Source organism: Cygnus olor, chromosome 28 (assembly GCF_009769625.2).
Source record: "Cygnus olor isolate bCygOlo1 chromosome 28, bCygOlo1.pri.v2, whole genome shotgun sequence".
In the NCBI taxonomy this organism is placed as follows: Eukaryota; Metazoa; Chordata; class Aves; order Anseriformes; family Anatidae; genus Cygnus; species Cygnus olor.
The window spans coordinates 2,777,556-2,799,990 of NC_049196.1; the positions used below are offsets into that span (position 1 = coordinate 2,777,556).

Here is a 22,435-nt window from a genome sequence, read left to right on the forward strand (position 1 = left end):
GCCGAGGGGACCGAGCTGCCCCCCCGAGGGGACCCTGGGCATCCCCTGGCATCCCCCGGCCCCCCGAGGAGCCACCTCGCCAGCTGCCGTTGTATAATGCCCCGTAATCTCCTTACGGCCTCCGACGAGGCTCAGGGCCTCGAGCAGAGGCCAGAGATTACGGGCAGCAGCTGGAGCCGGCAGAGCCCTCGCTGGGGCTGGGGCTCCCCCTTGTCCCCTGTCCCCCTTGTCCCCTGGGGTTGGGGGACAGGGCTCTGCCAGCCCTGGCACTCCCAGCACAGGGAAGGTGGGCGACAGGGCCAGGCTGGCCCCCAGCCCCCCCGCTGTCCCTTCCCGCAGCCCCCCGCAGTGTCCCTGTCCCTGCCCCCGGGCTGGGCCCAGCTGCTGCGGGAGACGAGCTCCCGGCGGGCAGGTATTAGGGCAGGAGCCTTCTGCTTCGGAAGCAGATAATCCGTGGGGAATTGGCCGCAGGAAGCCTATTAAAACACACCACGAGGCACCCAGCTGGCGGCCCCCCCGGGCGGGCACAGGGAATTAAACCGCACCTCACGCCACCGCCATCCCCCAGCTGGAGGGTCCGCACCAGGGCAGGGGCACAGCCCACTCCCCAGTGACCTGAATTTCCCCCCCCCCCCCCCCCGCCAGGAAAGGACACACAGCCCCTGGGTGTTTCTCAGCGTCAGAGCTTTATTCCAGTGCAGACATCGCCCCCAGCCTGGACAGGAGAGGCAAACTGGGAAGCGCCGCTGGGCTCGCAGGGGACATGGGACGCAGGACGCAGTCCCCAAGCCACAGCTGAAGGTCACTGAACAGCAGCAGCCCCTCGCTCCTGGGGGAAGGCACGGCCCCTGTGGGGTGTGGGTGAAGCGGATGGAGGTGCTGGGGTGGCTGGCTGCCTCCCCCCGGTCTCCTCCTCCCCAGCCCCACTACTGGGGACCCACAGGTGGCCCCCACGATGCTCCCCATGCAGGGTAAAGCCCCCGGGAAGGATGAGGCCCCGTGTGAGCGGCTCTGAAGAGCCACGTGCCCCCCAAATCCCATGTGGGAGCTACAGCTGGGCGCGGACAGACTGCAGCAGCGCTTCCAGCTGCCTGTCCAGGGACAGCTCGTCCCCATCGTTGGTTATTACCCAGTCGAAGGCCACTCCCTGGTCCAGGCCGCACTCAGACTCGGCGTCGTCCACCCCTGGGGAAGAGCAGAGCCCGCACCACAAGTCAGGATCCATCCTCTGGCGGAGGCACCGTGCAGCCTCACCCCCCGCCCGCTGCTCCGGAGCTTTATCCAGACCTTCTGGATCCTGCACTCCAGGCACGGCAGTGGAGACAGGGGAGAGCCGTGCTGCAGGGCACTGCGATGCCCCAGGTTTGGCTGCGGTGTGACGGGAAGCAGTGCTCGCTCACCCGCTACGAAGACCCAGTTCCTCCTCTTCCTCGTCTCCTCGGAGGCCACGACCCGCACGGTCTGCACTGCGTCCCCATAGACGTCCCGGAACCACTCCACATCCGAGAGGCGCCGCGTGTCGCTCACCACCTGCACCCAGGCTGCGTCAGCGGCCACCCCGCGCCCCCCGTGCTCCTCCCCGGCCCCACTCACCCACACCGGCTGTGCCACCCCCTCCACCACCGTCCTGCAGAAGAAGCCTGGGTCAGCACGGCGCTTCTCCTCGCCCCAGCGGATCATGTCCTGCCGGTACGTCTCCTTGTAGGTGCTGGCGTCCAGGAGCCGCTGGAAGTCCAGGCCATGCTCCTGCGGGGAGAGGGTGTGAGCAGGGCACGGCCCTTGTCATGGGGCATGGCATGGCAAAGCTCGGCACGGCGTGATGTGGTGCAGCGTAGCACAGCTCAGCATGGCATGGCACGGCACAGCATAACATGGCACAGCTCAGCATGGGATGGCACTGCACAGCATAACATGGCACAGCTCAGCATGGCATGGCACGGCACAGCATAACATGGCACAGCTCAGCATGGGATGGCACGGCACAGCATAACATGGCACGGTGTGGTGCAGCATGGCATGGCACAGCATAACATGGCACAGCGTGGTGTAGCATGGCATGGCATGGTGTAATACGGCATGGCATGGTGCAGCATGGCATGGCACAGCACAGCTCGGCACGGCACGGCATAACATGGCATGGCGTGGCCCAGTATGGCATGGCACTGCACAGCATAACATGGCACAGCTCAGCATGGCATGACACGGCATAGCATGGCACAGTGTGGTGCAGCACGGCATGGCACAGTGTAACATGGCATGGCGTGGTGCAGCATGGCACAGCTCAGCATAACACGGCACAGCATGGTACAGCATGGCGTGGCACAGCATGTCGTAATATGGCATGGAGTAACATGGCACGGTGTGGTGCAGCATGGCACAGCACAGCTCAGCATGGCACAGCACAGTGTAACATGGCACGGTGTGGTGCAGTATAGCACGGCACAGCTCAGCACAGATCAGCATGGCATGGCACAGCATAACATGGTATGGCGTGGTGTAGCGTGCCATAGCATGGCACAGCACGGCATGGCACAGCTCAGCATGGTATGGCAAGGCATGGCACAACACGGCATGGCGTGGTGCAGCACGGCACAGCACGACACAGCACAGCTCGGCATGGCACAGCACAGTGTAACACGGCGTGGAATGGTGCAGCACGGCATGGCACAGCTCAGCGTGGCACGGCACGGCACAGCTCGGCACGGCGCGGCGTGGCATGGCGTGGCACAGTATAACATGGCACAGCTCAGCATAACATGGCACGGCACAGCACAGCTCAGCGTGGCGTGGCCTGGCACAGCATAACACGGCACGGCACAGCACAGTGTAACACGGCGCGGCACGGCACGGCCCAGCTCGGCACGGCCCAGCTCGGCACGGCGGATCCCGGCGGATCCCGGCCCGGCCCGGCCCAGCTAACCCCGATGTAGCACGGCCCGGCCCGGCCCGCCCGGTACCTCGGCGTAGCGCTCCTTGAGCGGCGCGGAGAGGCGCAGCACGCAGCACACGGCGGGGCCCAGCCTGCGGGACAGCGATCAGCGGGACGGGACCCGGGGCTCCGCCCGCGGCCCCCCCCCTCCCCCCGGCCCGGCCCGGCCCGGCCCGGTACCGGCTGCGGAGCTGCTCGGCCACGAAGTCCTTGCCCGACTTCCTCTTGCCGCTCAGCAGCAGCACGGCGCGGGGCGCCGCCATCCCGGCACGGCCACCCCCCCGCGCGGCACGCAGGTGGTACGGCCCGGGGGGGCGGGGCGGGGATGGCTCCGCCCCCCGGGTGGGGCCGGTCCCGCCCCCTGTGGGTTTGGCCCCGCCCCCGCGAGGGGATGGTCCCGCCCCCGCCCCCCCCCCGCGCGCTATAGCGCCCCCTGCAGGACGCCGCGGGGAGGGGCGGGCGGCACCCCGAAATCGGGGGTACCCCAAAACCGGGGGACACCCCAAAACCGAGAAGGGTTAGCCCATAACCGGGGGGGGGGGGGCACCCCAAAAGCGGGGGCATCCCAAAACCCAGGGGGGTTTCCCCAAAACTGGGGGGGCACCGCACCCAGCCCCCCTACACCCTCACCCCCACACCCAGTCCTGACCCCCCCAACGCCTCTTTCTTCTTCCCAGCACCCCATTCCCCCCAGCACCCCCCCCCAGCCCCCCCATCCTGCCCCACGCATCCCCCCCCAGCACCCCTCTTTCCCTTCCCAGCACCCCCCTTCCTCCCCCAGCACCCCCATTCCCCCTCCCAGCACCCCCATTCCCCCCCCAGCACCCCATATCGCCCCAAGCATCCCCCACCCCCCCCAGCATCCCTATTCCCCCCCCAGCACCTTCCTTTCCCCCCCAGCACCCCCATTCCCCCCCCATGCACCCCCCATTCCCCCCCCCAGCACCCCCATTCCCCCCCCAGCACCCCCATTCCCCCCCCCATGCACCCCCATTCCCCCCCATGCACCCCCATTCCCAACCCCAGCACCTTCCTTCCCCCCCCATCCCCCCCTTTCCCCGCCCCCAACACCCCCATTCCCCCCAGCACCCCCCTTCCCCCCCCATGCACCCCCATTCCCCCTCCCAGCACCTTCCTTTCCCCCCCCATGCACCCCCATTCCCCCCCCAGCACCCCCATTCCCCCCCCATGCACCCCCATTCCCCCTCCCAGCACCTTCCTTTCCCCCCCCCAGCACCCCCATTCCCCCCCCAGCACCCCCATTCCCCCCCCCAGCACCCCCATTCCCAACCCCAGCACCTTCCTTCCCCCCCCATCCCCCCCTTTCCCCGCCCCCAACACCCCCATTCCCCCCAGCACCCCCCTTCCCCCCCCATGCACCCCCATTCCCCCTCCCAGCACCTTCCTTTCCCCCCCCCATGCACCCCCATTCCCCCCCCAGCACCCCCATTCCCCCCCCATGCACCCCCATTCCCCCTCCCAGCACCCCCATTCCCCCCCCAGCACCCCCATTCCCCCCCCCCAGCACCCCCATTCCCCCTCCCAGCACCCCCATTCCCCCCCCAGCACCCCCATTCCCCCTCCCAGCACCCCCATTCCCCCCCCAGCACCCCCATTCCCCCCCCCAGCACCCCCATTCCCCCCCCCAGCACCCCCATTCCCCCCCCCCCAGCACCCCCATTCCCCCTCCCAGCACCCCCATTCCCCCCCCAGCACCCCCATTCCCCCTCCCAGCACCCCCATTCCCCCCCCCCAGCACCCCCATTCCCCCTCCCAGCACCCCCATTCCCCCCCCAGCACCCCCATTCCCCCCCCCAGCACCCCCATTCCCAACCCCAGCACCTTCCTTCCCCCTCCATCCCCCCCTTTCCCCGCCCCCAACACCCCCATTCCCCTCAGCACCCCCCTTCCCCCCCAACCCCCACTCCCCCCCCAGCACCCCCGTTCCCTCCTGGCACCCCCTTTTCCCTGCCCCCCCCCCCCCCCCCCCCCACCCCATTCCGCCCCCCCAAGCACCAGACCCGGCCGTGCCCAGCGGTGACTTTATTGCATCCCCAGCAGTGCGGCGTCACACAGTGCAGCGACTCGGGGGCCCGCGGCCCCCACGGGGCACGAGGTAGCCCCCAGACCCCAACCACGGCCCAGGGGAGCCCCCCCCCCCCCCCCCCCCTCCCCAGGGCGGGCACGGGGCCGTTGCGCCGGACGAAGGCTGGCAGCGGGGCGCCCCCCCCCCTGCCTGCGCACCACGGCTCTATCTGCCCCCCCCCGTGCTGCCGCCAGGCTTTCCGGCCCCGCTCCTTCCCGGTGGAGCTGCAAGAGAAGAAGGGCGGTGAGGGGGTCCCGGCTCCGGCCCCCCCACACCCCCCCCAGACCCCCCGTGCCCCCCCCATCCCGCTCACCCGCCGCCGTCCCCGGCGTAGTGCCGCCGCACGAAGTCCTCGAAGCCGTCGGCCGCCTCCTCGTCGCCCCCCTCCCTCCGCGCCAGCTCCTCCAGCATCTCCTCCACGTCGTCCACGAAGTCCACGAAGCGCAGGCGGTCGTGGGCGAAGGCGCCGTCGGCCCCGAAGGCGCCGTCCAGCCGCGCCGCCAGCCCCCCGAAGTGGCCCCCCCAGCCCAGCCGCCCCATGAAGCCCTCCAGCAGCCGCAGGAACTGCGTCTTCTGCACGGGCTCCAGCGCGGCGCCCAGCACCTCCCGGCCCTCCTTGCGGGCGCAGTCGGCCACCCCGGCGCAGCCCTGGGGCGCCCGGTAATGGCTCAGCGGGGGCAGCTCGCGGGGGCCGTGCTGGGGGGGGCCGTGGGACGACTTCCCCCTGGCTTTGCCCGCCTTGTGCTCCCGCGGGGGCCGGGGCTCCTTCCCGTGGCCGGGGGGTTTGCCCTGCTCCTTCCTCTCCCAGCCCCCCCGCTCGTGGGGACCCTCTCCGGCGCCGTGCCGCTTGCGCCGCCGGCTCTCCTTCTTGTCTGCTTTGAACGGCTTCTTCCAGGGCCCGGGGAAGGGCCGGGCCCCCTCCGCCTCCAGCTCGCGGCCCAGGCGCTCCTCCAGGGCGCTCAGCTGCTCCGGGAGCCGCTCGAGCCCCCCCGAGCCCCGCGCTCGCTCCAGGGCGGCTGCCAGCTCCTGCCGCACCCACGCCAGCAAGCCGCGGTGCCCGGCCCCCTCCCGCCTTGCCGCGTCCTCCCTGCGGGCTGCGGCCCCCGGGCCGTGGGGCTGCTCCGCTGCCGGCTCCCCGGGCTCGGCTTCGCGGGGCTGGGGGCTGCCCGGGACCCCCGCAGCCTGCAGGCGCCGCAGCTCGGCCCGGGCGGCTCGGAGCGCCTCGGTTTCCCGCTGCAGCGCCGCACGGAGCTGCTCGTTCTCTGCAGCCAGGCTCTGCTGCTGCGCCCCGGCCGCCGCCGCCGCCCCCTCGCTCTTCTGCAGCAGGGCCTGCAGCTCTTCCTTGTGGGCCTGGGGCGGTGGGGAAGGGAGCGGGGGGGGGGGCCGTGAGGGCGCGGGGCGGTGCTGGGGGGCAGCTTCCCCGGGGCGCGCGCTGCGCACCCACCTGCAGCTCAGCCTGCATGAGCCGGATGTCCTGGTTCTCCTTGGCCAGCTTGTCCAGGAGGAGGCTGACGGACTGCACGCTCTGGGGGTCCGCGGCGGCCGGCGGCGGGGGCTGCCGCACCAAATCCTGGGGGAGAGGAAGGATGCGGCCCCTGGAGGTGCTGAGGGAGCGGCTTCCCCTCTGCCAGCTCGGGGGGATGGCGCCGAGCCCCGCTCCGCGCCCCTCTCCTTACGCTCCCGTCCGCAGGCACCGGCGCCTCCTGCTCCGTGTCGGCCAGGTCGCGGCTCACCACGGCGTCCACGGGGCCTGGGGAGGAACCGCACGGGGACGTCCGAGCGCGTCCAGGCTGCCCCGCCGGGCACGACAGGCCAAGCCCCTCCGCACTCACCGTCTGTCGGGTCGTAGAAGCTCCCTGGGGAGAGGAAGGGACGATGAGGGGGACACCGGGCTCCCCATCCCGCCCCCGGACCCGCGACTCACCGGAGATGAGCAGCAGCGCCACGGCCGCCAGCGCCAGCGCGCCCAGCAGGTACTTGCTGGTGCTGAGCCCGTCCTCGTCGCCGCCGTCCTGCGTCCCCCGGCGCGGGGCAGGCCCCGGAGGGGGGGGCCCGGCACGGGGCTCGGGGACCTGCCGCCTCCGCAGCCCCTCGGCGTCGTCGTCGCTGCTGGTGCAGCTCCCCTCCTCCGCTCGTGGCCCTGGGGGGGGGGGACGGGGACCTCCAGGGAGCGCCCGCACCCCGGCGGCGCCGGCGCGGACCCGGCGTGCTCCGGGTCTGACCTGCTCTGGGGGTGTCCGGGCTGGGGCCCCGCTCCGCCGCCGCGTCGGGCTCCTCGTGCTCCCAGCTCTGCGTTGCGCCGGGCTCCGTGGGGCCGGCCGCGGTGGGCACCGCCTCGGCACCGGGCTCCGGCCGCTCCTCCGAGTCCTGGGGACGCGGGCGCTGGGGTCTCGCGCATCCGCGCGCAGCAGGACCCCAGCCCCACCGCTCCCCCTGCCCCCCCCCCCCCCCCCCCCCCCCCAGTGCTTACCCCGACCTCAGGGCACGGCGTTTGGCCCGGGAAGGCTCCGCTGCCACCGTCACCAGCTGGGGAGAGGCAGAGGCCGGCGGTGAGCAGGCTCCCCGCGTCACGGCACCGGGGACCGCCGCGGCTGTCCCGTTTTCGTACCCGTGGCCGCGTCCTGGGCGCTCTCCTCCTCCTCCGCCTCTTCATCCTCGGCCTCGCGGGAGGCCGCGTCCTGCTCCGGGCCCACCGTGTCCACGGGCAGCCCCTGGGACGAGGGGCAGCAGCTGGCACCCGCGGCCTCCCCTCATCCCCGCCCCGGGCGTCCCCGGCCCCTCACCTCGGTGCCCGCCAGCACCCAGCTGCTGTCCGAGTCCCGCGAGTCCGATTTCTCCGCCATGCTCCCGCCTGCGGACGGCGCTGACCCCCCTGCGAGGAGACGGACGGACGGGCAGACGGACGGACGGGCAGACGGACGGGCAGGCAGACGGACGGGCAGACGGACGGGCAGACGGACGGGCAGACGGACGGACGGGCAGACGGACGGACGGGCAGACGGACGGGCAGGCAGACGGACGGGCAGACGGACGGGCAGACGGACGGACGGGCGGACGGACGGGCAGACGGACGGACGGGCGGATGGACGGGCAGACGGACGGACGGGCAGGCAGACGGACGGACGGGCAGACGGACGGGCAGACGGACGGACGGGCGGACGGACGGGCAGACGGACGGGCAGACGGACGGACGGGCAGACGGACGGGCAGACGGACGGACGGGCGGATGGACGGGCAGACGGACGGACGGGCAGGCAGACGGACGGACGGGCAGACGGACGGACGGACGGGCAGACGGACGGGCAGACGGACGGACGGGCAGGCGGGCAGACCTCACCCCCGTCCCCGCTCCTGATTTGCCTGGCAAAGCGAGTTTAGGAGCGGGAGCAAAGGGCGGCCCGGTGCTGCACCGCGGTCCCCTCACCGGGTGGGATGCCACAGCCGGGCACCCCCGGTGGCACCGGGATCCGGCGGGGGGGGGGTGGGGGAGGGAGGGGGGTTCCTCCGGTGTGTTGGGGGGGGGGGGGAGCCGAGCCCTCGCCTCGCCCGGTGCCGGGAGCACGGCGGGACCAGGGACGGGGCGCAGCGGTCACGGCGGCGGTGCCCGGGGATTCTGCACATTCCCGGCACAGCTGCGGAGGCACCGCCCCCCCCCCCCCCCCCCCCACCCCGAAACCCCCCCCGCGACCCTCCCCAGGCCCCCCCCCGGGCTGGCACCGGCCCGGGGACAGCGGGACCGAGACGTGGGAAGCCCCCGCGGGGCGGGAGGCTCCCGGAGGGGACGGGGCTGGACGCGGCCCGGGGAGCGCTACCGACACCCCCCCCCCCCCGCTCCCCCTCCGTCCCCCCCCCACCCCCCCCTCCGGTGCCGGCCCCCCCGGGCCGCCGCCAGTCGGCCCCGCGGGGTATTTTTAGCCGCGGTGATGCCGCCCGGCAGGTGGACGGGGACGCGGCGAGCCCGGGGCCCGGCAGGCACCGAGCGGCGGCACCCGCCGCCCTATTTAGGGCAACCCCCCCCCAGCCCCGCCCCCCCCCCCCCCCCCCGCACCCCGACTTCCCACCGGCGCCGCGCCCCGGGGCTCCCCGGAACCGGGGGGGGGAGGGGGGGAACGGGGCCGGACACGGAGCGGGGCCGTGCCCCGGGGGCGACGCCCGCTCAAACCTCCCGTGCCCGCGGCGCCGATCGTGGCCCGGGACGCGCGCGCTCCGCTCCCCGGGGGATGGGACCGGGAAGGGACCGGGGGAGGACCGGGGAGGGACCGGGAAGGGACCGGGGGAGGACCGGGGAGGGACCGGGAAGGGACCGGGGGCAGCTCGGGGCGATGCCGCGCGGCCGGCAGGACGCGGGGCAGGCGGTACCTGGAGCCGCTCGGGGCGCAGCTCGGCCCGGTCCCGGCCGTAACTTTCCGCCGGTGCCGGTCGCCGCCCCCGGGACGGGCGCGCACGTGACGCGCGCAGCCAATGGCGGCGGGGCGGGCACCGGGGGGGGGGGGGGAACCGGGGCGGCGGGGGGGGGAGGAACCGGAGCAGAGCAGACACGGAGACGGCGGTTTCAGAGTTTTATAGCGACGATACAAAAGTTTCCATTAACGCTCCGCTAAAACGGAAAGAGTGGGGGGGGGGGACGGGGGGGGGGAGGGCGCCGGGATCTCCGCGAGCACAAAGCTGGGGGGGGGGGGGGCACGTTTCCCCCCGGGGCACCCATGCCAGCAGGCAGAGCCCACCGGGGGGGGGGCCAGGGAAGCTTCAGCCCCCGAGCACCAGCACGATGGAGCCCCCCCCCCCCCCCCACGAGGGAGCCCCCCCCCCGAGGGCACACACCGGCACAGCCAGAGCCCCCCCGCGCGTCCCGGCGGGGGCCGCCCGGCGCCGTCCCGCGCTTTGTAGTCCAACGGCTACAAAAAGGGGGGGGGGGGTTTGGTCCTAAAACTGCGCGGGGAGCTGTACAAGGCGGGGGGGGGCGGAAGGGGGCTGCGGGGGGGTGGGGGGGGCGGCGGCTCAGCCGTCGTTGGCGGCCACCAGCTGTCCCATGCCCTCGCGGACGTACACCGACTGGATCTCCTTCGTCTTCAGGCAGAAGTCGCAGGCCCAGACGGCCGAAGCCTCGGTGGTGAGCAGCCCGTAGGCGTTCTCCGTCATGCCCGTGCACTCGCGGTGGAACCACTTCTGGCAGGAGGCCTCGCACAGGATGGCGTCCTGGTCGTCGTTCACCTCGTTGCGGCAGGCCCCGCACGGGTACACCAACCCCGGGGGCGGCTGGTGCCCCGAGCCGCCGGCCGCCTTGCCGGGGGGCGGGAGGCTGTTGGTCTCAGGGGTGCCGCCGCCGCGGCCGGCGCTCGGGGGGGCGAAGCTGGGCTGCGCCCCGTTAACGGCAGCCGGGGAGCCCGAGTGCTGCTCCTGGGGGAAGGTGCTGGGAGGGGGGTTCAGGTTCTTACCCCCCTCCTCGCCGCCGGCGGGGAAGCCGGGGTCCGCCCCGGGGAAAGGGCTGGCGTTGGGGGGCAGGGGGGGCATGTTCTGCCCGGGGCGCTGCATGGGGGACTGTCCGAAGAGGTTGCCGGGCTGGCTGAAGCGCTGAGCCATGGCCGGCCCGCCGGGGGGGTTGAGGGCCGGCCCGGGGCCCATGTCCCCCCGGGGGGGCTGCCCCATGGTGGGCGAGATCATGGGCCCGAAGCCCCCGACGGGCCCCTGCATGAGCTGCCCCGTGGGGGGGCTGAAGTTCTGTCCGAGGGGCTGCCCGAAGGGCTGCCCGGGGAAGCTCATGGCCCCGGGCTGCACGTAGCCGGGGTTCTGGGGGGGCATGCCGAAGGCCGGGCCCATCTGGCCGGGGGCGAAGGGCGGCGGCGGCTGCCTCCGCAGGGGCTGCGGCCCCCCGCCGTAACCGGGGGGCACCTGCGGCGCCATCCCCCCCTGCACGCGGAAGCTGCCGAAGGGCACGGGGCTGCCCAGGAACGGGGCCGCCGCCGCCGCCGCGCCCACCTTGGGGGGGCCGAAGTCGTCCTCGAAGGGGTTGGAGGCCACCAGGTGATCCACCATGGGCGTGGGCGGCGGGGCGAACTCCGACAGGTGCGAGTAGGCCGGGCCCTGCGGGGGGAGGGCGGCGGGTCACGGCCCGGCTCCGGTAACGGCACCGGGGCGGGCTGGGGGGGGGGGGGGGAGGGCACGGTCCCGGTCCCGGCCCTACCTGCGTGTTGGATTTCCGCCGCTTCTTCTCGGGGCTTTTCATCTGCAGCCCTGCGGGGAGAGGCGGCGCCGTCAGCCCCGGTTACCGCCCGGCCCCGGTTAACCGGCGGCCCCGGTCCCGCCCCGCTCTCTCACCTGCCTTCCCCTGCTTCCTGCCGGGCCCGCCGGCGGCGGCGCTGCCCGCGGGGTGCGGGCCCCCCCCCCCGGCGGGGGCGGCGGTGCCGGGACGCCTCCCTCCAGCTTCTCGCCGTGCGGCGCCGCCATCGCCTCACAGCCGGCCCGGCGCCGCCATGGCCCCGCCGCGCTCCGCCGCACGGCCGGAAGCGGAAGCCGCGGGCGCGCGCGCGGGGCCAATCGGGGCGCGGGGGCGGGGCGAGGGGCGCCTGGCGGGGCGGGACAAACCATGTGCGGGGCAACGGGGGGGGGGGGGAGGTGTGGGACGGTCCATGAGTGGGGGTGGGAAGGGAGGAACCATGTGCGGGGCGCTAGGGGGCGGCGGGAAGAACCACGTGACGGGCACGGGGGGGGGTGGCGGGTGAAGGGGCCCGGCCGCTGCTCGCTCCCCCCAGGCCCTGCTCCTCGCCCCCCTGAGCCCCAGTGCTCGCCCCCCCGAGCCCCCCTGCTTGCCCCCAGCTCCAGTGCTCGCCCCCCTGGCCCGTTACTCGCCCCCCCAAGCCCTGATGCTCACCCCCTAAGCCCCACTGTTTGCCCCCCCTGGCCCTGGTGCTCGCCCCCCAGCCCCACTGCTTGAACCCCAGCCCCGGTACTCGCCCCCCCAGCCCCGGTGCTTAGCCCCCCAGGCCTGGTGCTCATCCCCCCAGGCCTGGTGCTCATCCCCCCAGGCCCCACTCTTTGCCCCCCCGTCCCTGCTGCTCGCCCCCCCAGCCCCGCTGCTCGCCCCCCCCCAGCCCCAGCACGGCACCACGGCCTAGAGAAATACCAACTTTAATACCGCCCGCCGGTTCCTTTGGTTATAGCGGGGCCGGGGCAGGGCTGCGCTTTGGCTTCGGGGAACGAGGTGCATGCGGCAGGGCCCGGCCACCCCCCCCCCCCAGCCCCCGGGGAGGGTGCCCGGGAAGGGGCTCGGCGGGGCCCGGAGGGGGCTCGGGGCCGTCGCCCCCCCACCTGGCTGCATTGCATAAGTGTGTGGGACCTGCGGGGTCAAGGCACAGTTAACACGTAAAGTGATCGGGTACATTCGGTGCGCGGCCGCCCGGCCTTGTGCTTGGGGAGCGCAGGGCCCAGCCCTGGGGTGGCCCCCGGCCGGACCCCCCCCTGGGGCTGGCGGGACGAGGGTCCGAGGGCCCGTGCCCCCCGTGGGTGAGCACGAGGGCGGCCGGCGGTCGCACCACGCTGCGGCGACACCGCCCGGGGCCAGGCTTTGGTTCGAGCTGAGCTGCTGTGCAAAGGCTGGAGCTGGGGGGAGGCAGGGGCTTTGGCAACGACAGCCCCCCGCCCTGCAGGCAGCTCCCACCACGCTGCCCCCGCGGCCGCCAGCTCCACGTGGCGGAGGGGGCCGGGGCCGTCCCCATCCCCAGGCAGTCCGAGCCCAGTCCCGGGCAGGGCACCCGGCTGCGAGTCCAAGCGCTCCCCCCTGGGGCAGGGAGCGGGGCCGGGGGGGGGGGGGGGCGCGCACCGGGGCCCCCGGGCGCTCACAGTCTCCTTTCCACAGGCTGCTGCAGGCACATCTCGCTGCCAGCCGAGATGATGGGCAGGTGATTGTCCATGTGGTAGCTGATGAGGTGGCTGACGCTCTCGAAGCGGTGGTCTTTTGTCCGCACCTGCGGGGAGCGGGAAGGGGCGCTCAGAAAACCGCAGCTGCCCCCAGGAGGACAAAGCCACGAGCCCCCCCTGCATTGCTCTGCCCGCTCCGTCCCCCAAATCCAGCCCCGAGGTGCCCCCCCGAGGGGCAGCGGGGAAGCCCAACGCCCTGGGGGCTCCCGTAACTTGCAGGGGGTGCGGGACCCCCGGGGCTTTGGGGTTGCAGGGACTCACCACTCCTTCGGGATCGACGAGCAGCAGGTGCTTGGGCTGCCCGCCCTGCAAACCGGTCAGCACGTACTGGCCCGGGGTGGTGGTGCTCTCCCGCACCAGGAAGTCTCCGTTCACTTTCAGCAGCTTCTCGGCCTCCTTGCGGTTCATCTTCCCGTGGTACCAGGGCTCCCGGCGCAGCTGCTCCTCCATGGAGGCCACCACCTGGGCCGGCGGCAGGCTCACCGGCACGGCGGGGGGGACGCGCAGGGCATCCTCAAAGGGCTCTGCGGGGAAAGGAGCGGGGCCGTCGCTCGCCTCGCACCCAGAGCAGACCCCACAGCCCGGGCACGACCGCGGCTGCCATCCCATTTGGGGGGTTGGACCCGACGATCTCTCGAGGTCCCTTCCAGCCCCTACAATTCCGATCCCACTCACTCATGTCGAAAAGGTCCCGCTGGGCGCTGCCGTTGGCCGTCGCGGGGGCGCCGGCAGCTGACGCCTGGCGCGCCTTGTCCACGTTCTGCACGTTCACGTAGGACGGGTCATCAAACAGGTCCGTGCGGCCGGCCGCGCCTGCTGCAGCCGGGTATTTCTCTCTCCCTGCTGCAAAGAGCACAAACAGTCAGCGGGGCTCCAGCCTGCCTTGGCCCCAGCACCAGCGCTCGATACTGGGGCGGTTCGGGGCGCAGGAGAGCAGGACGGGGACAGCCACGTCCCCCGCATTACCCTGGGCAGGAGCGTGCTGCTTCCGGGGGTCGTACTCCCCACCAGACGTCTGGCCGATGGGCTGCAGAGAGAGGCACACGGTGAGCGAGCCCAGGGGGTCCCGACATGCCCCCAGTCCCCACCCCGGGCTGCGAGAGGTGCTGGAGACGCACGCCGCGGGCTCTGTGCTGGAATAACCCCGAGCGAGCAGCCCACAGCTCCACCGGGGTCCCTCCGTCTCCCTCGTAATGCGGAATCTCCCCCCGAGCACCCCGCGGAGACGTGCCCCAAGCCTTACCAGCGTGGCCCCCAGGTGGTTGGGGGTCTGCGCAGCCCCCTCCCGCAGCCGCATGTCCACGACCCCCCCGATGGGAGGCTCCTTGCCGGGGAAGTCGTTGTAGTACTGGTGGTCTGGGGCTGGTTCCTCCTCCTCCTCATCCCAGGCAGAGCCGTCGAACCCCGCCATCCTGGGGGGGGCACGGCGCAGCTCAGCAGCCGACAGCAGCCAGGGAAGCATCCCTGCGCCGCCACCGAGAGATGTGACGCCTCCCCTCCTACCTGTCGTGGGGCGTCACCAGCTTCGGGGGGTTCTTCAGGTACTGCTTGAAGCGCAGCTCGAAGGCCTGCCCGATGGTGCTGATCACGTCCTGCGCCAAGCCCTCAGGGCACTCCAGGATATGGCAGGCTGGGAAGGGAACAGCGGGGTGGGGGCGTGGAACCTCAGCGTTAAGTCCTCCACCCCTCGAACCCACCCTGTGCACCCCAGAGCTTCCCTGCGGGGGTCCCAGTCCCCCCCTGCCCCACCGAGCTGCACCCAAACACCCACGAAATGGGGCTCTGGCCTCTGGGGTACCCGGCAGCGGTCTCACCTCTCTGGTTGACGGGATCTTTGGCAACGTAGGCGACGTACTCAGCGGTGTCCTGCGGGAGAGACGGAGCTGGTGAGACAGGGCTGCCGGGGACCACGGTGCCCCGAGACTTTAGGGACAGGGCAGCGGAGCCCTGTCCCGTGCCAGGGGTCAGGACCCAGCACGGACGGGGAGCCGCCGTACTCACCGGGTCTCCGCCAGAAGCGAAGGAGATGGACTGCATGTGATGGTTGGCAATGATCTGCAAGGCACAGGGGTCGTTGGCTGCGGCTCCTCAGCGCCCAGCCTCAGCTGGCACCTCCTGCCAGCCACGTTCCCCCTGGGGCTGGGGCTCGCGAGCTCAGGGAGCCCTGGTTATGAGCCACAGGCCACCAGAGGAGGGCCGAGACACCCCCGGAGCTACCAAAAGCCAGGTCAAGGCCAGAAGCCTGGCTCCAGGCTGGCTGGAGATCCTGCAGAGTATCGCTCAGATCTCTTTGCCCCCAGCAAGGGGTGAGCCAGGCCCTTCGGACCAGGAGGAGGTGGGCGCTCAGCAAGGCCCTACACCCACCCAGAGGTCCCTGTGGAGGCTGGGGACATCCCCCCCCCCCCCCAGCAGGGCCCGGAGGGGACACAATGACCGCTGCTCGTTTGAAGCCAGCCGCCCGGCCCCTGGCCCCTTCCTGCTCTCACCTGCTTGCAGTCGGAGGCCATGAGGTTGAGGCTGCTGGTGGAGATGGTCAGGGTGATGGGCATGCCGGCGAACTTCAGGTTGCTCTTCCCCAGGATGGAGTTCAGGGAGCGGCCGCAGGGCTGGGGGCAGACGGCAGCGTTAGGAACGGGGCTCCTGGGCCCGGAGCCTCGTCCCCCAGCAGGGGCGGCCAGCTCGCCCTCCCCACGGGGGCGACGAGAGCCCCGGGTGCCTGGCCCAGCACCGGCGGCTGGGCTGAGGTCCAGCCCTCGGCCACGGGCAGCCCGAGCCCGCCGGCAGCTCTCCTGGCCCAGCCTCACCTTCCTCCTCCGCACGGCTCCCTTGGCACCGGGCACAGCCTCGCACACCAGGCCGATCGCCTCCCTGCGGGGAGCGCAGCGGGATGTCAGTCTGGGCCCGGGGGCCCCCCCGCTTCGTCCCCCCACCCACCCCAGCACAGGGACGAGGCGGCGGCGGGGCGGCTCTGCGCTCACCGCCACGTCCGCAGGGTGGAGGACGAGGGAATCAGCGCAGGAGGGACGGGGTTAAGCGAGGAACACAAAAAGGGAAGCCCTCGGGCAGCGCCGACTGGCTCCCGGACAAGGCTAGGGCAGGGGAAGAGCTCGGTTAATATTTGATGGGGTCGCAGGAGCGCTTCCTGCCTGGCCAAGCCCATTGACAGGCGCATCGATCCGCCGGGCAGCTGCCTCCCCCGCTGCAGACAGCCTGGCCACCACCTACGGATCCACCCCGGGGCAGCCCCAAGCCCCCCCCAGCCCAGCAGAGCCCCCCCCAGCCCAGCAGAGCCCCCTGCGCGGACGCAGGGCTCACCTGGTGACCTGGGTCCTGGTGTTGAAATCCAAAGCCCTCATGGACTGGAGGACTTCCACGCAGCCCATGTACTGGCAGGGGAGAGCGGGGTCAGCCCAGAAAGCCCCGAGCTTCGCCCCCCACGCAGCCCACGAGCAGGGAGGGGACGGGGACAGGTCCCCGCGCCACCCGCCACGCGGGGGTGACCCCCGCAGGACACCCACCGCCCACCTCCCACCCGCGAGCAGCGCGCCGGGAGCTCCCCAAAAGCCCGCCGTGCCCCTTCGTGCCCCGCAGCCCGGCCCCGGCACTCACCCTGACGTGGTAGGAGACCCCCGGGCCCATGACCTTGTCGTCCGGGTGCAGCCAGCCGCGCGTGGGCTTATTGACAAAGCTGCCGTGGCGGGTCCATTCATCGCCGCCCAGCTGGCCGCCTTCCACCCGCGTCTTCTTCCCGCAGCTCAGCTTGTTCATATCCTGGGAACAGACAGCGACAGGTCCCGCTGAATCGGGGCCGCCGGCTCCTCCCGGTGCCGGTGCGAGCGTCCCGGCCGGGCCGGGCTCCCCCGGGCTCCCGGGCTCCTTGAGGCTGCCAGCCGAGGAGCCCCGCAGGCTGAGCAGGTTGGCGGGGTTCGAGAGCTTCAGGTTGGCCATTTTGGGGAAGAAGGAGCAGAGGGTGGTGGGGCTGTCCTCCGACTCGGACGAGAGCTCCCCGAGAGGCAGCATGGGGCTGAGGGAGGAGGACGACAGGGAGCCAGGCAGAGACCGCGTGCCCGCGAGGGACTCCACGGGGGAGGCCGGGGCCCCCCCGCCGCCCCCCGCCTCCTCCAGGGAGGAGACGGACTCATTCCGCAGGTGGCTGTATTTGCTCTTCTGCAGGAGATCCATTCCGGAGAGAGGTGAGAAGGGCTGGTAGGCGCCCACCCCGCGCGGCACGGCTCACAGAGGCGCCATCGGCTGTCCGAGCCCCTACAGCCGCCGCGAAGCCGCCCCCAAGCGCAAGCCTCGGCCGAGCCCTCGCCAGCCCGGCATGGCTCGCGGGGAGAGCCGGCCCCGACGCGCCGCGGGGGCTGCCCAGCTCCACGCCGTCGCAGCCGATCGATGGCAATCGGCGTCAGTGAGGACGCACGGATCCGGCCAGATGGAGAGCGACCCCTGCTCCCGGAGCGGCGGGGAGGAAACGGGGCTGCGGCTACGCCCCGGGGCCGGGCGCCGCGCCGAACAGCCGGAGCGGGGGCTCAGCGCGCTCGGCCCCCAGCCTGGAGGTCCTCAAGCCCCGCAGCCCCGCGCTGCTCCCGAACCGGGCTGCCCACGAGTCCCATTGTCTTCGGTCGAGGCCCGATCCGGCCCCCCCTGCCCCGCAGACGGGTCCCAAACCGCTGCCCCTCCGCCCCCGCCGGCTCGCTCTGCCCCTGCGCTCCCCCCCAAGCAGTCGCCAGCAGCTAAGAGGAAATCAAAAGCATGAATATTTAAAGCCCTGAGACAAGGCAGCCACAGAGCGCATCCAAGCCCAGCCCAGCCCTGCTCCAAGCCCCGGCCAGGAGCGAACAAGGTCCTTCTGTGGTGGCCAGCGCTATGCAACCCACGTGCCGGCGGCAGGCAGCTGCCGTTGGCTCCCCGGGCTTTGCAGGGGGGAGCGCCGCCCGAGGACGGGGGGGGCCGCGATGCCAGGACGCCTCCGGTGCTCGCTGGGGGCGCGGGGACATCCGGTCCTTCGGCGGCACGGCTCCGGGCGCAGACCTTGCCCGGAGGAAGAGGAGGATGGCCGGGAGCAGGATACAGGTGGGCTGCCCGGGGGTGGGCGCCGAGCCCCCAGGGAGAGGCCGGGCTCAGCGCGAGCCCCCGGCTGCAGCGCGGGGCCGGCGGGAGCTGCCGATGGCCGCTGCTCCCCGCATCGCGGCTGCTCCTCCCGGAGGAAAACGGGGCTGCCGGTAAGCTGCCGGTAAGCGGCAGGGCCGTGCTGACTCACGGGGAGCGGAGCGGGCTCTGCCCGCGCCGGGGCTGCGAGCGGGCTGGGGTGGCAGCGCAGGAGGGGCTCCCGGAGAGGGGTGGGGACCCAGCGAGTATCTGGAGCAGAAAAATCAAGGTCACAGGCGGAGCTAGCGGGAGCTGGGGAAAAGGAAGAGCGCGCCGGCGGCGCCGGGGCAAAGCTCACCCCCTTTCCGCGGCAGGGAGGCCGGGCGAAGCCCCCGTTTTCTGGTGGGGGCCGCTGGGCCTGCCCCGCTCCCCCTTCACCCCCACCTGATGCAGACCAGCTGGCGAACGGGGCCAGGAGGAGCTGGGAGCAACCCAACCACGCCACACGCGTCCACGCTCATCTCCGCGGCCTCGCCCTCCCCACGGGGCCAGAGCTGCCCTTTCCACCCCTCGGGGACGCAGCAGGGGCTTTCGGGCCCCTCCGACCCGCCGCCGGGCGCCTGCTCCCCGCCACCACGCGGGCCGGGACCTTCCCAGGCGCCACTTGCTCTGCAAAACCCAACGCTGAGCCAAATTCGGCCGAATCCAGCCCAAGGGAAGGGCTCTCCCCGCTCGGACCCAGCACGGCACCGGCGGCCTCCCGCCCCGCTTCCCGAACCCTGGCGCGCCGCCACGCAGCCGGGGAAACGGAGGCCAGGCCGGAGCTGGAAATATCTTCCCGCGCAGGGCGCCCCGACGCCGGCACGCCCCGCAGCCCGCTCCCCGCTCCGAGCCCCCCACCTCGGCCGCCGCCGGTCCCGCGGGAGCCCGTGCCCAGCCGTCCCGCGGCGCGCCTCGTCCCCGCCTGGGGCCCCGCAGCCGCTCAGCGCCGTGACCTTCCCATGGCCGGCAGCGCGGCCGCTCCAAAGAAAGGCAGGAAGCCCGGGGCCGGGGAGCCAGGAAGCAGGGACCCGCCAGTCCCGCCGGGGGGAGCGGGGCTGGGCGGCGTTGAAGGGGCTCGGGGGGCCTGCGAGGAGCCGGGCGGCTCGGGGACGCGGGGCTGGGCGTCCCACCCGGCACGGCAGCCCCTGCGTTAAGCCCCGAGGGAAGCGCAGAGGGGCTGGGGTCTCCTGGAGCCGGCTGGGGAGGGGACGCCAAGAGGCCAGGCAGGCGGCAGGGCTGGGAGCGGCCGCGGCCCGCCGCTCAGACGGGGCTCTGCTTCTAGAAAACGGAATCGTTGCTGATTTTATCAGGACCTCCGGCATCGAGGCCGAGGCCAGATAGCGCACGTGATCCCAACTGGCACCGGCTGGCCACGAGACACATCGCTGCTGCCAGCCCTCGCAGACAAACAGCTCGTCTGCAACGGCCCCGCCGGCCCAAGGAGGCACAGACCCCCCCCCCAAGGGGCCGCAGAGCGCCGAAGGCAGACGGAGACGTGCGCAGCCCCACGAACAGCTCCTGCCCCTGCAGCGGAGGACGCGGGGAGCCGCCAGAACCGCCGCCCCCGAGGAGCTGGCGGGGACACGTCCCGGCCGAGCCGCTCCTCGTGCTCGGGAAGCGAGGGGACGCGCCGGCTCGGCCAGACCCTGCGTACTGCCGTGTGCCTGGGGACCTCGCGCGCGGCAGGACGAGAAGCAGAGAGGGGTCGCAGCCTCCAAACCGGGAGCGAGCCCGCCGCCCCGAGCAAAGCCCGAGCCCGTATTTTCCCCGGGCGCCGAGCGGCGCGGCTCCGCTCGGGGCCCCGCCGCTGGGCCAGCGCCCGACATCCTCCCAGGAAACGCAAACCGGGAGCTGAGTCAGAGCGCTGGAACACGCGCGGGGTTTGGCAAGGAATCGCGGCGAGGCGCACGCAGCCGCGCGCGCAGACACGGGCCGCCCGCCGCCGCACGTACGCACCTCAGCGGCGCAGGGCGGGCCGGAGACCCCCTCGGTCCGAAAGCAGCGGCGGTGGAGCCCTCCCCGTCCCCCGTCCTCCTGCAGCACGGGGCGAGAGCAAAGAGAAAAGGCTGACCGCCAGCCTACGGCTGCGTTTTCCCCCCCAGATACCGCTCCAACGTCACGCGGCGGCGACGCGGCCCTCCTCTCCGCCGTCCCCGCGGCCTCCTGGGGACGGGGGAAGGCCGGCGGGGGCCCGGCGGGGAGGGGGAGGAGGCAGGGCCCGCCACCGAAGCCACCTAGCCCTCCACCGAAGCCCCGAGCGCCGGCCGGCCTTACCACGTACTCCATCGGCGGCGGAGGGCAGGGAACGGAAAGGCAGAGCCCCTCTCGTCTGGCCGTCCCACCTGCGGTTCGGGGACAAACAGGGAGTTAGCCGGCCCGGCCCCGGGCCGCGTGAGGTGGCCCCGCCGCCGAGAGGCAGCCCCTGCTCCTTGGAATCGCCGCGTCCCGAGCTGGAAGGGACCCGCGGGGGTCAGCGAGTCCGGCTCCTCGCTGGCCGCAGGCGGACGGGGCCGCGACGCTGCCGAGGCGTGGGGCAGGGACCTGTGAGGCGTCCTCCTTCCTGACGGCCCCGTCCCGGGACACCACCGGGATGCCCCGGGCGGGGCGGGGGCACGAGGCCGAGCTGGGCACGGACCCGGCTCCGTTCAGACCTTGCCCACCAGTAAAAGGAGTTGGGAGCCGCACGGGGCAGCTCCCCAAACCGAAGGCGCCCCGTTCTCGGTGACTCTGTGCCGTGAGACGAGCGCCGGAGCTGATCCCTAAGGCCCTGAAGCTGCCAGGTCCCCAAAAAAGCACCGAGAGGGCCGCAAGGAGGGGGAGCGAGCAGAGCCCCCCCAGCGCAGGGCAGCGCCCCGCTCCTGCCCACGTCCCCCCCTAGGGCTGCGGCCCCGGGAGCGAGCGGAACGGGAGCCGGTGTTCGGAAGGAGCAGAGGAAAGGGGCCACGGGCAGTGCGGGGAGCCGGGGAACGGGGCTGGGGGGGGGGGAGCGGGAGCGGCACCGAGAGCCCCCGGCCGGGGCGGAGCAGGGCAGCGCTTCCCGGATTTACTTCCTCGAAGCCATCGCGCCCTTATCTGGGGCCGGCCAAGGCAGCGCGATAAGCGGGGCCGCCCAGCGGGCACGGCACCCGGGCAGGGCGCAGCCTCCCCCCCCCCCCAGGGCCGCCGGTAACGGCACCGCCTCCCGAGGCCCCTTCGTGCCGCGGGGGAAACGGCGGCGACGGGAGGGCCCCGGAGGGAAGGAACGGGGCTCAGACAGCGGCGGCGAGAAGCGGCCCTAAAACCGGCACCGGGAGCACCGGGCCGCCCGGGGAGGCCACCCCGGTGCCCCGCCGTGCCCGCACGCCCCCCCCAAAAAGTTGCGAGGGGGCACGGCCGCGGCCGCCCCGGTCCCAGCCCCGGGGGAACGGCGGCGCCTCGCGAGCCACGGGGGCCTCCGGGGTTTACCGGGTTACCTTCCGCACCCAGAACCGAGCGGTTTTAACCCAAAACAGGAAGGCGCGGGGTCACGAAGGCCTTCGGGGGCAAGCGTCCACCGGGCCTGCACCGGACCCGTCCCCCACGTCCCCCCGGGAGCCCCGGGGCTGAACCGGGCTTGGGGCACGGCGGTAGGACACGGGGGGGCCTCAGGGCCCGGTGTTGCCCGTTTGGGGCCCGGAGCGAGCCCCCCGCGGGTCCCAGCAGCGCTGCCCGTGCCGGTGACACGCGGCCCTCGACCTGCCCGCAGCACCGGGAGCCCCGGGTTGCCCGGGACAGGCGGGAGGGGCGCGGAGGCGACCGGCGGGGCCGTCCCCAGCCCCCCCCCCCCGCCGCGGTGACACCGGACGGTCCCCGCCGGGCGTGCAGCGGCACCGGGGAGGGGCAGCCCGAGCCCGCTGCTCGCTCCCCGCGGCCCGCCGAGGCGGAACCGGCGCGGGTGGGGCAGAACCGGGGAGAGCGGCACCGGGACCGGCACCGGGACCGGGACCGGCCGCACTCCCCCGCGGGGCGCAGCCCGGTGGCGGCCGGCGGGCGGGCGGCCGGCGGGCGGCCGGCGGGCGGCCGGCGGGCGGCAGGGGGCGGGGCCCCCCCCCCCCAGCCGCAAGGCCCCGCCCGGTGCCCCCGGGGCCTGCCCGCCCCGGGAGCCCGCCCGCGGCCTGCGCGGCCACCGGGGGCCCTCCACGGCCCGGTCCCGCGGGCTGCGCTCACCGGGGCACCATGGGTCTCGCGCGGGTCTCGCGCTGGCCTCCTCCGCTCCCGGCAGCCGCGGCGCCCGCACCGAGCGCCCCTCCCGCCCCGCCCCCCGCCGCCCCGCCACTCACTTCCGGCCCCCGCCCCTCCGGCACGGCCTCGCCGCGCCCCCGTCACGTGACGCGCCCGCGCGCGCGCTCTCTGCC

General features: G+C 73.6%; 4 protein-coding genes across 12 annotated transcripts; all 4 read right to left on the bottom strand.

Moving 5' to 3' along the window:
• Positions 1-667: 667 nt before the first annotated feature.
• PMVK (phosphomevalonate kinase) lies at positions 668-3,262 on the bottom strand. Of its 5 annotated transcripts, none has more exons than XM_040538614.1 (5): positions 3,110-3,262; positions 2,958-3,021; positions 1,594-1,746; positions 1,401-1,530; positions 668-1,185 (listed from the first exon to the last, which is right to left on the bottom strand). In XM_040538614.1, exons 1-5 carry the CDS (start codon positions 3,190-3,192, stop codon positions 1,049-1,051), a joined length of 567 nt encoding a protein of 188 aa, XP_040394548.1. In that variant the 5' UTR covers positions 3,193-3,262; the 3' UTR covers positions 668-1,048. The 5 variants fall into 5 exon arrangements, with proteins under 5 accessions (XP_040394548.1, XP_040394547.1, XP_040394546.1 ...); XM_040538613.1 differs by having other exon boundaries at positions 1,288-1,530; positions 3,110-3,260; XM_040538612.1 differs by having other exon boundaries at positions 1,401-1,746; positions 3,110-3,260.
• An 88-nt stretch (positions 3,263-3,350) lies between these two features.
• On the bottom strand, positions 3,351-9,502 carry PBXIP1 (PBX homeobox interacting protein 1). The gene is made up of 12 exons (XM_040538600.1): positions 9,375-9,502; positions 7,799-7,887; positions 7,624-7,726; positions 7,485-7,541; positions 7,238-7,381; positions 6,940-7,155; positions 6,848-6,871; positions 6,692-6,765; positions 6,460-6,585; positions 5,329-6,365; positions 4,924-5,239; positions 3,351-3,362 (listed from the first exon to the last, which is right to left on the bottom strand). Exons 2-12 carry the CDS (start codon positions 7,856-7,858, stop codon positions 3,351-3,353), a joined length of 2,169 nt encoding a protein of 722 aa, XP_040394534.1. The 5' UTR covers positions 7,859-7,887; positions 9,375-9,502.
• A 188-nt stretch (positions 9,503-9,690) lies between these two features.
• PYGO2 (pygopus family PHD finger 2) lies at positions 9,691-11,474 on the bottom strand. The gene is given in 4 exon segments (XM_040538610.1): positions 9,691-11,096; positions 11,197-11,246; positions 11,331-11,394; positions 11,397-11,474. Coding segments are annotated over 4 exon segments (1,260 nt in total). The 5' UTR covers positions 11,460-11,474; the 3' UTR covers positions 9,691-10,013.
• Positions 11,475-12,124: 650 nt separating this feature from the next.
• SHC1 (SHC adaptor protein 1) lies at positions 12,125-22,366 on the bottom strand. Of its 5 annotated transcripts, XM_040538605.1 has the most exons (15): positions 22,248-22,366; positions 20,337-20,404; positions 20,019-20,096; positions 16,539-16,700; positions 16,245-16,315; positions 15,734-15,797; positions 15,416-15,535; positions 14,931-14,984; positions 14,744-14,795; positions 14,433-14,559; positions 14,173-14,341; positions 13,896-13,956; positions 13,605-13,772; positions 13,191-13,453; positions 12,125-12,976 (listed from the first exon to the last, which is right to left on the bottom strand). In XM_040538605.1, exons 2-15 carry the CDS (start codon positions 20,346-20,348, stop codon positions 12,848-12,850), a joined length of 1,530 nt encoding a protein of 509 aa, XP_040394539.1. In that variant the 5' UTR covers positions 20,349-20,404; positions 22,248-22,366; the 3' UTR covers positions 12,125-12,847. The 5 variants fall into 5 exon arrangements, with proteins under 5 accessions (XP_040394539.1, XP_040394540.1, XP_040394542.1 ...); XM_040538606.1 differs by lacking the exon at positions 20,019-20,096; XM_040538608.1 differs by lacking the exons at positions 20,019-20,096; positions 20,337-20,404 and having other exon boundaries at positions 22,248-22,344.
• Between the last annotated feature and the right edge of the window lie 69 nt (positions 22,367-22,435).

Coding starts and splice junctions, on each gene's coding strand:
- SHC1 (XM_040538604.1), bottom strand. CDS start 17,111: ATGGATCTCCTGCAGAAGAGCAAATACAGCCACCTGCGGAATGAGTCC. Junction 14,560..14,743: donor AGATCCCGTCAACCAGAGAG/GTGAGACCGCTG, acceptor TTCCCTTCCCAG/CCTGCCATATCCTGGAGTGC. Junction 13,773..13,895: donor GCAGCACGCTCCTGCCCAGG/GTAATGCGGGGG, acceptor TGCTCTTTGCAG/CAGGGAGAGAGAAATACCCG.
- PBXIP1 (XM_040538600.1), bottom strand. CDS start 7,858: ATGGCGGAGAAATCGGACTCGCGGGACTCGGACAGCAGCTGGGTGCTG. Junction 7,542..7,623: donor CGCCCAGGACGCGGCCACGG/GTACGAAAACGG, acceptor GCCTCTCCCCAG/CTGGTGACGGTGGCAGCGGA. Junction 5,240..5,328: donor TACGCCGGGGACGGCGGCGG/GTGAGCGGGATG, acceptor CTTCTCTTGCAG/CTCCACCGGGAAGGAGCGGG.
- PMVK (XM_040538611.1), bottom strand. CDS start 3,192: ATGGCGGCGCCCCGCGCCGTGCTGCTGCTGAGCGGCAAGAGGAAGTCG. Junction 1,747..2,957: donor TCAAGGAGCGCTACGCCGAG/GTACCGGGCGGG, acceptor CTCTCCCCGCAG/GAGCATGGCCTGGACTTCCA. Junction 1,186..1,287: donor TGGAGTGCAGGATCCAGAAG/GTCTGGATAAAG, acceptor GCTCTTCCCCAG/GGGTGGACGACGCCGAGTCT.